The sequence below is a fragment of the Mytilus californianus genome, unplaced genomic scaffold (assembly GCF_021869535.1).
Source record: "Mytilus californianus isolate M0D057914Y unplaced genomic scaffold, xbMytCali1.0.p SCAF_7, whole genome shotgun sequence".
NCBI lineage: Eukaryota > Metazoa > Mollusca > Bivalvia > Mytilida > Mytilidae > Mytilus > Mytilus californianus.
In genome coordinates, this window is record NW_026262723.1 from 74,528,748 (window position 1) to 74,542,733 (window position 13,986).

Genomic DNA, 13,986 nt, shown 5'->3' on the forward strand with positions numbered 1-13,986 from the left:
TATTTAAATCTTTTTTAAAACAAAAATGCCATTATCACCAATTTTACGTAAGATCTCACTATTTCTTGGTCCAGTCGTATGTTTTACATATGAGAGACTGAGTGAAATATAGCATGCATAGATTTCAACTTTATTCAAATTTTTGTACTTTTTCCCTTGTTTCATCATATGTTGTACAAACATTAAAAGGGCAAAAGGTCTTAAATTTAAAAATATCAAGTCTAAATTTACTTTTGCATGTTTAGAAGTACACATAACTTATCACAAAGATAGACAGATGAAAACAAATGAACTTTTTAGTGTCTTTCAAAAATTGTCAGATTGTGATAACATTTTGCATTTTTATTTTCATGTTCAATAGCCTAATAGGCCTCATCACAATTAATTCCCTTTCTTCTCTGTCTGAAATTATTTGTAGTTTGCAAGTATTACATATAAATTAATGTATCTAGGGTATTTCGGTATTTCTTCCTGATTTTTCTTGCTACCATTTGAATATAGTAAAATATCTAAGTGGAGCTTTAAGTAACATACATATTGCAAAAAGTAAAATATTGGGATAAATTAATTGAAGAAAGTGAAAGTAGCAATTTTGCCAAAGTGAAAGTAGGGTAGTTATCAGCTGTCAGCTTTTATCCAAGAGAGAAAGCAGAGATAGAGGTGTGTGTTTTACTAAAATAATAATGTTCTATACTAAGGCAGGTGAATTTATTTCATGTTGGAGCCTAGTTGATTTTTTTAAATTAATTTGACTTTTACAAAGAAACCACTGTCAAAACAAGTAGTCTGGGGACTATATTGTACATGTTGTACTTCAGCAGAGAAATATATATGTCTGACTTCAGCTACTGAATTTTATATTTGTATTAGAATTGTTTTGGCAAGGTAAAAACTGGATTTGATACTTTCATATAAATGTACGATGCTGGCCGGTACTTTTGTTCGTCCGGTTAGTCCTTTAATTTAACGTCTAACGAAATGAACGGAATGACCAGACGAACGAAATTACCGGACTAATGACACGTTCCGTGATCGATTTTAAGACTACAGTTCGACTGACCCTCGTGACATAGACCAGTGTGTACAGGTGATAGAAAGTAAGTACGATTTTATCAGATATAATTTCTCATAAATCTCAATAAAGGGGGCGTGTCGTCTTGTGTACACAGGTAATCGTTTTACTGTCTGTTTACATTTACATAGTATGCACCTTTTGTCAGAAATACCAAAACACCTTCCTAGACAATTCCCCATGTTTGAGGAAGAATAAACAATATCACAACATGATCTTTCGTCATCAATTGGGAGCAGACATTTACTTCCTGTGTAAACAGGAAATGTAAATTTGAGCAAAGTAAGACAACCTTTTACGAAATATAACTAATTACCAAAGTGAAACGAAATAAAAAATTACCATCTCCTGACTCCATCAATATTTTATGCATGCGAGTTCCTATTAAGTTTCACATGATTTTATTTTGGGATGATTTGTTCTTCATATATAAATAAATCACCAATTATTTTCTTTTTGAAATGTGCAATACTTTTTGGCTTGGATTGTAAAATAGCAGAAAACAAAAGGTCTAGATTAAGGAAATTTGCCGCGAAATTTTGTGAGAAGAATACATTAAATTTACATGAATTTTCAACGAAAGGATGAAAATTATGTGTTTTATCTTACTTTTCCGACTGTTTATAACAAATACCAAATATTGTTTTGTTTGATTCAATATTGTTCAAATAGCTATATGAGGGGAGATAACTCAGATAATATAACTTTTATAAAGGAATATATTGTGTGTAGATTAATTGCCGGGTGGACATTGATGCTATTGTGCTGTGAATATTTGTTAAATGTATATTCTACGAGCTGTATTGCGAATGAAGTTATGATTATTCTTATTGGTATTATTAGAATGTATAGTAAAATAATCTATTTTGTCAGTTTGTTTTGTAGATAAAAACGAATACCTGATGATCTAAAAAAAAAATGCTTTTTCTTTTCTGAAAGAAAATTATAAGAGCAATATTCTCATATTTGAAGGAGCATTTGTATTAGCTACGATATAGAAAAACAAATAAAATATGGGACTTTTTTCAAACATTTAGAAAAGCGGAATATTGAAATAATATTATAAGTAGCTATTATATATCAGTCAGTTTGGTTCAATTTGAATTTGGTCAAAATAAGCAACAACACAAAACAAACAAAAAACATCGGTGATAAATCATAATCTTTTTTTCCCCAATATTCACGTTGATACCAGCAATAAATACCCCAATGATGACATCCTCAAAATGCAGAACTATTTTTGTTTACAATATACTTGTTGAGCTTGTTGGATTGATATTTGAACAAACAGTGGGTATTCCAAAGGATACTAATTGTACACCCCTACTTGCCGACTTGATTTTCGTACTCATGTGAAGCAGAATTCACACAAAATCCTCTCAAACAGAAGAGTAAAAGCATATTGCCATGTTCTTTAATTTCATTTTCAGAAACTAGTATATTGATGATATCCTGTCATTTGATATCCAACATTTCGGGGAAAGTGAGTGTGCGTCAATCTCATATACCCCAGTGAACTTGAGATTAAGGATACCTCTGAAAGTAGAAGGTCTGCTTCATATCTTGATCTTTTCGATTTTTCCTCTATGGTTACATGTATGTCTGACTATAATGACTCGTTTGAATTTTCAATTTCAAATTTGAGCATCTTAATTAAATTCAATATGTGAATGCGAACATTTTAGTTTAGTAGGATAATATAACTGAAGATCGCTATAGTAATAAAAACATTTGCAATTAAGGAATAAACCTTGCATTTAATTTGTTTGAAGCGACTTTTCAGATGTCATGTGTGGAGTCGAGATTTTGACCTTCCGGGGAATATAAATTTAATTCATAATTTCGTGTTTTGACTTGGTCCGTGTTGCTCAATCCAGTTTTCTGTGTAGTTTTTTGTTCAGTTATGTTTGTCTTTTTATTCAAATTCTTCTCCCAAACAAAAAAAATAACCAGGTTATCTATAAGCAATACGACTACTAGTATATTCAAAATGCATATTTGTACAGTTTTCTGCTGACTGAAAAAATCTTCAGAAATTGTTTCAGTTTGCTATATATAATACAATTTTAGAGGTCACAAAATCAACGATGGACAATCGTCCATATCAAATGACAAGTTCTAAATTGAATTGTTAGAAATATTAAGGATTTTCTACCTCAGGAATAGATTACCTGGGCTGTATGCAGCAAAATGTTTCGGAATTTCGGGTCCTCAGTGCTCTTCAACTTAGTACTTTTTTGGCCGTATAACTTTTTTGATTCGAGCGTCATTGATGAGTCTTATGTAGACGAAACGCGCATCTGGCGTACAAAATTACAAGGCCTGGTATCTTTAGTTATTTTTTTAATACTGATTCTTGAAATATAGTCTATCACGATTTTTTAATGGATCAGAATCTGGACTTAATAATCTCACTGATGGGTCCAAGTTGTAGGAGTACATTCGGCGTCATAAAAAGCAAAAAAAAAATGACTATCATATCACTTTAAGGAGTACCAATGTAACTAAAGCAGAAAATTGACAAATCAAATCAACAAAATGGCAAAATAGTCAAAATGAATGTAATAATAAAAAATAACTGCTTTGTGCATCAACCATATTTGATTTCTCAAAAGGAACCACAATTTGTCCACTATAAATTAAATTTGATAAGATATTTTAGTAATAATCATATTCCGAATATGTTTTAAATTCGTTTCACTGAATTATATTTGTATTGCCTGACAATTTTTGTTTTATTTGTTTAAATTGATTTTATTGCAGGCTGTATATATTCACATATCCGGTTAAACATGTCTGCAGAGGACACCGTGACAATGTTTGAAAATGTTAAACGAATATGTCACGACAACAGTGGCTGTAAAGGATTAGAGGTAGGATAAATAAAATATAGACCATCTTCAGTTTTCAACAAATGGAATGTGCTCCCTGGCTTAGGGACCGGGGGACAAGGGGACAATTGCTCCAACCCACTTTTTGGCCCAAAACGTTTTATTGAAAATAAAATAATGAAATGAAAAAGAACACTAACATCTAGACTATTAGACGATAGAAAAATAGAAAGGTTTTTTGTTGTTGTTTTCGTTTTTTGGGTTTTTTTTATTGTCACCTTGCCTCCTCCCCCTTTTAGCCCACTCATATGCAACTGGTACTCCATGGAATAACATACCTGTTTACTTGCTGCAGAAACGCGTATGGAGCGCAAGGATTTCAATAGCATACGTTTATATAATGCTGACACTGACGCATGATTAGGGCGGTCAGATGGCTCATAGGAGATATAATGTTTACATTCACTTCTTGTAAACCGAAATTCTTTCAAAGGCTTTTCATGTTAAACTCGATATCGTCAGTTCAAAGAAGAATTTGTAGATATTTATGGTCAGTTCTAAGAAAAAATTTAAAAAGCTATCGCCACGTTTGTTTTTTCTACATTGGCTAGAGGTATAGGGGGAGGGTTGAGATCTCAAAAAACATGTTTAACCCCGCCGCATTTTTGCGCCTGTCCCAAGTCAGGAGCCTCTAGCCTTTGTTAGTCTTGTATTATTTTTAATTTTAGTTTCTTGTGTACAATTTGGAGTTTAGTATGGCGTTCATTATCACTGAACTAGTATATATATTTGTTTAGGGGCCAGCTGAAGGACGCCTCCGGGTGCGGGAATTTCTCGCTGCATTGAAGACCTGTTGGTGTAAGAGATAAATTTGTCCTGGTAAAATATGTCCGGGTGGACACATATTACTAGTATAAATAGTCCATGGTTACAGAATTTACTAGTATTTTTAGTCCGATGTTAGTAATTTATGTCCCCAGACTAATTTTCCTAGGAATTCAAGTCCATGTCATTAATATTCCTAGGTAAAAACGTCCATGTTCTTTTTTTTTTTATAGGAAAAATTATTAATGAATCAAATCATTTACATTTAAACAATATTGGAAATTTAAATATTAAGTTTTAATATTGTTTAAGAGTTGTGTATTTATATTTTTAATAAAATTCATGTCCCCAGACTAATTTTCCTAGGAAATCATGTCCATGTCATTGTTATTCCTAGGTAAAAACGTCCATGCCCTTTATTTTAAAAGGTAAATATAAATGTTATGTTTTAATATTGTTTAAGAGTTGTGTATCAATTTTTTTAATATAATGTTTGTCTCCAGACTAATTTTCCTAGGAAATCATGTCAATGTCATTAATATTCCTAGGAATAAACGTCCATGCCCTTTTTTTTAAAAGGTAAATATAAATGTTATGTTTTAATATTGTTTAAGAGTTGTGCATTAATATTTTGATAAAATTCATGTCACCAGACTAATTTTCCTAGGAAATCATGTCCATGTCATTAATATTCCTAGGTAAAAACGTCCATTCCCTTTATTTTGAAAGTTAAATTTAAATGTTATGTTTTAATATTGTTTTAGAGTTGTGTATTAATATTTTTATAAAATTTATGTCCCCAGAATAATTTTCCTAGGACATCATGTCCATGTCATTAACATGCCTAGGTTATAACGTCCGACAATGTCCTTTCATTTTAATAAGAAAAATTAATGAAACTTTTCAATCTTAACTAAGATAATGTTTTTTTTATGTTCAATAACTTTTAAAATATAATAAAAATTACTAGAAAAACAAGTCTTAGGACAATTTTTCCTAGGAAAATAAGTGCCAGACATATTTTACTAGCTATGGACTTATTTTCCTAGGAAAATTTGTCCTGGGACTTAAATTCCTAGTAAAATAATGGTCATGGACTTGATTAACTAGGAAAAAAAGTCTGGTGGACAAATTTTACTACCGGACCAAATTTACTGTTACATTGGTGACCTTCTGCTGTTGTCTGTTCTATGGTCGGGTTGTTGTCTCTTTGACACATTCCCCATTTCCATTCTCAATTTTATTTAGAGCCTGTATCAATCAGATTGATTGTTGTTTGCTTAACGTCACATGGCAAAATAAGCTTCTATGCTAATTTTGAAAATGTATGCATTCTTTGATATAGAAAAATATGGTGTATTATTGTCTACTGTCATTTTAAAAAAAATAGTATTTTTGAAAAAAAAAATAGCTTCTCTTAGAAATGAACAAGCAGCTACATAAAAGTTCCTAGCTTTTTTATCTTCATTTGTTTTAGTTTGCGGCCAACGTTTCCGATCTTTTGATTGAAGAAGTTGGGGACGGTAATCTGAATGACGTTATCAGAATAGTATCGCCAAGTTTTAATGGAAGAAACAGTGTAGTAGCAAAACGTGGTCCTCCTTATATAAAGGTAAATATTTAAGATGTTGGGAAAATATTTTTAGATATAAAGAACAAAAGAACGCATTTCAAAATATTTTAGATCTAGATGATTCGTTGATACACAAAATAAGTAGCATCAAAGGTTGTCGAAAAATCTTAAATGTGCTTTTTTCTAACCTTGTTATAGTGCCTAGGACCAGAATACCCACTGACCATTAACAGAAACAAGGTAGAATATGATGCATTGTTAAAATTCGACTCCATTATACCAGGTTGTGTTCCAAAACCATTGTTTCGTGCTCCAGTCGAAAATATATGTAAGTTGATTTATGTTTTTATTACATTGGTTGCAATGAATTACATTGATTTCCCAGTGAAATAAAAACCGATAATTTCACATGTGAAATAAACTCCTCTGACGTCATGCAACAATATACATTTATTTCCCGTGCCGGAGGGAGATATGAAGATTTGTTCACCCAAGAATATTCATATTTCACGAGGGCTCTGCCCGAGGGAAATATGATTTTTCGAGGGAGAGCAAATCTTCATATCTCCCGATGCAAAGGGAAATGAATGTTTTATTCCACTGCCTATGCTTTGTTTACTATCAATACATTAAATATTATTTTGCATACGTTTTTTTTCTTATCCGCTTGTTTTTGTAAGTCAAACTAAACACGACATACCCATTGATAAACAGTAAGGATCAAAATTTAATTACAAGTCTTTTTGTTTTATCGTCTGAAATAAATTTGAACATGATAATGATTTTTGCTATCGCTATTTTAAGAAGAATAAGAAGTTCAAAACGTTATGTACATTAACCGCGCGTAACGTCGCACAAAGTAATCCCGACATTTCAGAGGGGAATATGATCCTCAGAATGGAATATGAAGATTTGTTCAATGACACGTGGGATAGTCTCAACCAATCAAATATTGATTAAACTATCAATATGTTTAAACAGTGGAATAATAGGCGTTGTCAAGACGTCGATAACGTCTGATCAAAACAAATTGTGAATGCGTAGAAAAAGATATAGTTCCTTACATTTTCTATTTTAATTTCATAAAAAAAGCCTTTTGCCAATGTAATAAAAAGAATAACTAATCAAAGAATTTCAAATATCGAAAAATATTCAACTCGTGACCGAACAACACTGATAAATAACTCAGGACGTACGCGCATTCGTGAATTAATGTGTTGTTCGGTCACTCGTTGAATATTTTTCTCTATTTGAATTCTTCGATTAGTTATTCTATAAATATTATCGCACCTCGGGTAAATTATGACGTTATGATTGGTTTAACGCCGTCACGTGGTGACCCCTATGGATCCGTAGGGGTCACTGAGTAGATTTCATATGGGGTTCATGACGTCACGTTTACTATTGATGGTGACGTCATTGATTAATTTTTTTGTATTTCATTGCTTATTTTTATACATTACTTAGCAGGAAAAGTCCCTTGTGCGATAAATTCGTTATACGGTTCACTACTGACCCCTTATGGATCCGTATGGGGTCAGTAGCAAACCATATAATTTATATTAGCATACACAATTATCTCGCATGTTTCGCATGAAATCAAAATATTGGACCTTCTTAGAGATACAACTATGAAATTAAAGCTTGCATGGTTACCTTCTTGGAGATACAACTAAAACGCTTGTATGTCTAGTTTGTATAAGATTCAGTTTTAAGGTGCCAAATATCCAAAGGAAAAGTTGTTATTTTATAGATTTATAAACTTTTTTGCTTTCTTTTCTCGTTAACTTCACTTTTTTGATTTTTTTCTGAACAAAATGTTTACCTATTTCAGATTTTATGGAAGATTTGAAAGACTATGAATTACTGAGAAGATTGCTTATAAAAGGAATAAACTGTGAGGAAGCCATTTTGAAATTGGCACAAAACATAGCACATGTACACAAAGAAACACATGTTTCAAAACTATCACAGGAAGAAAAAACAGAATTAACTAAAAATTTTAAGTACGTATCTCCATAAAGGACTTATTTTTCGCATTCACATGGCGAGAATGAATTATAAATGTTTCAGCTACAGTTGAATTACACATGTTGTATTTGAAATACGAAAGGAGACGTAAAAAAAAATTGAGATCATTTCAACTTAAACCGCAGTCATAAAGTGACAAATATTCTGTGTTTGATGTCACGAACATGCCGATTACGGGAGTATGTCACAAATTACCAAGGACACATTCCACGTATCAAATTTACCTAGTAATTTGGCCCTTATCGATAACTTCTTTGATCTTTACGCAATAGACATTTTTCATGACGATATGCAGGAAAACTCCATGGACATGTATGACATGAGTGACAAAATGCTAAGATTTTTCACTTTACACTTTTCATATTCGTCAGGGCCATACAACGGATGCGGCATTGTTTGTTGCTTCCGGAACACTTGACACCCCCTCCTTCTACATGTCTTAGTTCCAGTGACAATCTAAATTCCCAATATTCATCCCGTCGACCCCTCTTGCATCATCTTAATTCCTATTGAATTTATTTAAAATTTAGCCGTCCTGAATATGCATGAAGTATTTGCCACTGGACTTGAAACAGACAACAATCAGTTAATGAATCTTAAATACTAATATATTTTGGTTCACATATGAAAACGTATCATATTCATTTTCATTAATATCGGTTTCTCTTGGATTATCTGTTGATAATAGTGTGTATGTACTTATAAGGTTTCTAAGATTTTACAAATAAAAACGTCCTTAAATAACAGCTACCTTAAACTTTACAGAAACGAGGAAATGGTGGCATTAACAAAAAACTTTGTCTTTACCGCACCATTTGTAAATGGGGAACCCACCAATCAATGTGCAGATAATGTTCGACCATTATTACCTCAAATATATGACGCTCCCAATGTTTTACAAGCTGCTGAAAGAATGCGAATATTGTTCTTAGAAAAGAAGGAATGTTTGGTGCATGGAGACTTACACACTGGTTCTGTAATGTGTACTTCTGATGGGAAAGATCCGAAGGCAAGTTCTATTTGTATGACTGCTCAAATTTAAATAAATGGAACAAAATCATTTTCGTTTTTATTGTATATTTACTTAATTGATCTATAAAATGCATATTTAGATACTAGTATATGTTTTCATCTTGTTCACAAACTTGTTTTACATTGTTTAGTTTTTCGTCGGTTTAATTTTTAGAATGTTTTCTACTTATCTTTCACAAATACGTACTGTAAATTGTTTTTTCATTCAATTTATCCCCTAAGCATAATTAGTTTTATTACATTTCAGATGATGGATATAGAATTTGCCTTCTTTGGACCATGTGCTTTTGATGTTGGAATGTTTTTAGCTAACTTGATTTTTACCTACTATCAGCATATGTCGACACAACAGGACAACGATACCCATCGTCAGTATGCCTATGGTGTTGTCAATCTAGGTAAACGATTTGGTAAGTTAAACTCATCATAGATACAAGGGTTATAATTTTGTACGCAAAATGCGCGTTTTGTTTACAAACGACCCATCATTGACTCGAATAAAAAGTTAAAAAGGCCAACATAGAGTTCGAAGTTCACATAGCGGAGGAAAATTAAGGACCAAAAATTTCAAAAGATTTGCCAAATACAGCGAAGGTAATCTATTCCTGGGGTAAAACAATCTTTAGTATTTCGAAAAATTTAAAGTTTTGTAAACTGTTGATTTATAATTACGACCACATCAATGATAAATCATGTCAACACAGAAGTGCTGACTACTGGGCTGGTGATACCCTGGGTGATAGCTCTGTTTAAATGATTTAGGAATATGGAATAAGTACTTTTTCAAGGGAGCGAGAATATGCTACATATGAATATATATGTTACATGTATTCCCTTTTGTATGTGGGATATTTGAATGGTTAAAGGAAAATGCATTGTAATAACTTATTACAATTAAATTATTATTTCGGTGAATATTTGATGTCTGAAAATTGGGAATTCGTATATGTATGAAATTACATCATAAAAAAACTCATTATGATTGCAGTCAGTTTATTAGATTGCAAACTGCGTACAGTAATAGTTTCCGTTCTGGAACTATTTTCCTTTACTCCGTAGAGTAGTATGCGGATGGGAGCTTGAACTGCCGGGGAGTTTGATTAGATTGTAGCCGATTTCTTTGTCCTTTGTTGTTAAAGTGTTCACATTTTTTTTAAAGTCTAGTGTTTATTAGTTTTCTACTGGCTTAAAAATATTTAGGAACTAAGTTACTTTAATGATCACCATTTTTATTTGTAGAGCAGGGCTTAATTCCTTATAACATGTTACCTGTATTGGCGATTTTCATGATTTTAAGGTCAATATTCTATCTGGTTCATGATTTTTTACGTCTTTAATATAACTATTCTATCATGTAAAACATGAAATGTTATCATTGCTCATATTAAAGTGTTCTTTTTTTAAAGAGGAACGAAAGCAATAACTCAATGATACATTTTTTCTAGAATTATAGAATATATACTAGTAAACAAAAACGTATTAAAATTCAGTCCTCGTGTCCATTGGCATTGTATATCTCTCCCATATAAGTTCGCACAGGCGCTCGTTTCTGTTAAAATAGAGTCGTATACCTTTTTCTACAAAAACAAATGTCTGTGACATTTCGCTTCAAATTTACAACGTACGTTTTTGCATGACATCTTCATTTTATTTTTTTATTTATACAAATAAGAGGTATAAGTAGTTTATCGATGTTCAAACCTCGTAAATCCATTTTGAATACTTTGTCATTAGTATACAAACCAAAATTAGAAAAACTGAGGGAATCGTGTTTGATCTCAAAGCGGAGCAGGACTGGACCAGGTGCGTTGTCAAGGAAAGTGTCTCCTGCTATTCGTGCAGAACCCGCCATGAGAATCCATGCTCAGTAAAAATATCACGATATGGAATGGAACACAATTTACAAAGACATTGATTTAGTACTATATAATTGCAAACATACTTATTCTTGATACTTGTACAGTGACTATTTACATGGAACATATGACCTGCATCAGCGGCAGTATTGAGAATTTCATATCAGAAGTAACAGGATTCTGTGGTTGTGAACTCATAAGAAGGTGAGTAATTAAATCATTGAATCTCAAATCAGACTGATTATTTATTTATTCAGTTGTTTGCAAACCAAATTGTTATACCAATAGGTAACCATTCATGAAAACTTTTATATGTTCATGATTTTACAATTTCGGGCTTCTGGTGTCAAGTAGTAAGCAAATTTTGACCCTATGAATTCGAATATTAGGTTGCACTTCTGTAAGTATAACCAAAGCAATTTCCATTTTACGGCTAAAACTGTGTCTCTGTTAATATGAAGTTTCGTAAAAAGTTATATCCTAGAATGGAAAGTTCATATGCACTACTATTTTTTTCAAAAGTCAAAACATATGGATGTGCGGCATATTTTCAACATTTATATGACTCGAACTTTAGAGTTTAATCTTATACTAAAATTCTATACTACCCCTCCCTTCACTGTGGGTCTTCCTCAGAATTCAATTTGGCCGCTATCTATGTGTATTTTACTGGTAACATTCCCAAGTTATGTCACTATGAGATGAAACATAGAGATCATATCTGGGAACCAGTACGTAAACAAAACAAAATATCTATGAATATTATGTATCTCCCCAAAAGAGGCGTGGTTTTGAAACAGCTGTATTTACAAAGTGCAACCTATTAAGAATGTCAAACTATATCAAATATTTTTTTATCAAACGGTCGCACTTCATTCATATTTGCTTTTGGCCTTCTTCGGTAAAGGTAACAGCTAAACAGATATTTTGCAGAAAATTTCTTTTTCAAAGATGCCTATGTAGGTGAAATGTCATTTTGTGGTAAGGCTGTCGCTAATATTTGATTTTATCACAACTTGTATGTAAAATGTTCATTCTGTTTTCAACAAATTTGCCTTGTTTAGGACGTCACTTGGTCATCATAAGTAATATTTCTTCGTGAAAGTAACCAAACTGTATTGTCTTATTTATTTCCCAATAGAATTAACGTTATAATGAAACGATTGACCAATTTTATAACAAAATAATTTAGGTATCCAATAATGACTATTGTCATATTATCTCCTATAGTATGATTTTTTTCTAAAATAAAAAATATTGAAAATTGAAAAATAAATTGTATCTAAATTGAGATTTTTTCGTCATCTATAATATTTTCATTTTTCATAGGACTATAGGGGTAGCTCATGTAGAAGATTTCAAGGATTCAGAGTTCGGAGAACAAGAAGCATTAGGTTCTGGTATTAGACTTTTACAAGCTGTAGACAGGATAGAGACAGTAGACAAACTGATGGTTATAGCACTTATGCTTGTTTAGATAATGCTAGATTTACATAGCATAGAAACTTTGTCCGCAATATTTTTTTCCAAATGCAATGTAAATGTAGACCAGTGCTGTTATTTTTCTCGGTTTTCCTATTAGATAAAAATACAAAGGGAGAGACATGGAGTGTATATCCACATACGATATTCTAGAGCTTGTGTTTCCTATCATGATTTCCTTGGTAGAGGATTCATGCTTACAAGGAAGCTATTGGACCAGGGGTTCAAATTGGTAAAGTTGAAGTCATCCATTCGAAACGAGTTGATTCACCGTTATGGGATAACCATCACAGATTAGCACGTATATGTTCCAATTGTCGTTACTAAATTCTCGTCCTTTTTTCCTCTATTTGTGACATCACAGAATGAAACTCGTCACAGAATTTGTATTAACTATGAGAAACACGAATGATGCCACTAGAAAAGCAACATCATCTGCTTACCCTTCTAGAGCAAACAAGATCATGTTTTTAGAGGAGTTCGTGTTGCTCAGTTCGAATTTTTTCTATGTAGTTTTTTTACCACCATGACCTTGTCAGTTCATCTCAACATATGAGTTTTAAATGTCCCCTTGGTGTATTTCGGCAATTTTGTACACTCATTCGGAAAATCAAAGGGCATTGTATATGAGCGTTTAACATAAGAACTTTTTGGAATTTTGGGTCCTCAATGCTCTTCAACTTTGTACTTGTTTGGCTTTATAACTATTTTGATCTGAGCGTCACTGATGAGTCTTATGTAGACGAAACGCGCGTCTGGCGTATTAAATTATAATCCTGGTACCTTTGATAACTATTTAATGCTGAAGTTAATCATAAAAAACGTGTGTCCTGCATGGATATCTCTGAAACAAAAATGTGTACAAAATAAAAGATGTTTAAGAAATGTCTACGTCAGAAATGCTGTACAACAAATACTTTATGTTTGTCTAATACCAAGTAAGGCTGATCTGGGATGGCCACTCAAAAATATATTCTTTGGTTGTATCTTCCTTTTTGTTTATTTGTTTGGAAGAAATGAGGTAGAGCTGGAGTTAATTTTCGATTTCAAAGGTTTTAACTCCCGTGGACAGACTTATTTGAAATCTGGTAGATAGTTGTCTTATTAGCAATTATACCCAATCTCCTCATTTTTATATTTTTTAGATAGTCGGAGAAAGAGTCCCCTAAGAAACACGTGTTGTGTAGAAATCAGCATCGTATTTTGTTCGATACTTCAGGGTCGACATTGCTTCTGTGGAGATGTACATTTTTGTCTTTAAATCTCCCGTTCATGATCTTATTG

At 32.3% G+C, this 13,986-nt stretch overlaps 2 protein-coding genes across 2 annotated transcripts in view; one reads left to right on the forward strand and one right to left on the reverse strand.

Annotated features, from left to right (window-relative positions):
* LOC127708495 (AP-1 complex-associated regulatory protein-like) overlaps positions 1-1,340 on the reverse strand; it is a 36,900-nt gene extending 35,560 nt beyond the window's left edge. Inside the window, exon 1 of the mRNA XM_052213386.1 lies at positions 1,211-1,340. Within this exon, the coding sequence (XP_052069346.1) occupies positions 1,211-1,254 (44 nt within the window). The 5' untranslated portion in view covers positions 1,255-1,340. The remainder of the gene's footprint in view (positions 1-1,210) is intronic.
* Positions 1,068-12,768, forward strand: LOC127708489 (methylthioribose kinase-like). The gene is made up of 9 exons (XM_052213377.1): positions 1,068-1,097; positions 3,836-3,945; positions 6,206-6,340; positions 6,500-6,629; positions 8,136-8,307; positions 9,098-9,341; positions 9,612-9,774; positions 11,328-11,424; positions 12,550-12,768. Exons 2-9 carry the CDS (start codon positions 3,865-3,867, stop codon positions 12,695-12,697), a joined length of 1,170 nt encoding a protein of 389 aa, XP_052069337.1. The 5' UTR covers positions 1,068-1,097; positions 3,836-3,864; the 3' UTR covers positions 12,698-12,768.
* The last annotated feature ends 1,218 nt before the right edge of the window (positions 12,769-13,986 follow it).

What these genes read in the sequence shown, in the direction of transcription:
- LOC127708489 (XM_052213377.1), top strand. Translation starts at nt 3,865, where the DNA reads ATGTCTGCAGAGGACACCGTGACAATGTTTGAAAATGTTAAACGAATA. An exon ending in GAATTAACTAAAAATTTTAA is followed by an intron (nt 8,308 to 9,097) that starts GTACGTATCTCC and finishes TAAACTTTACAG; the next exon opens with AAACGAGGAAATGGTGGCAT. An exon ending in CTGATGGGAAAGATCCGAAG is followed by an intron (nt 9,342 to 9,611) that starts GCAAGTTCTATT and finishes ATTACATTTCAG; the next exon opens with ATGATGGATATAGAATTTGC.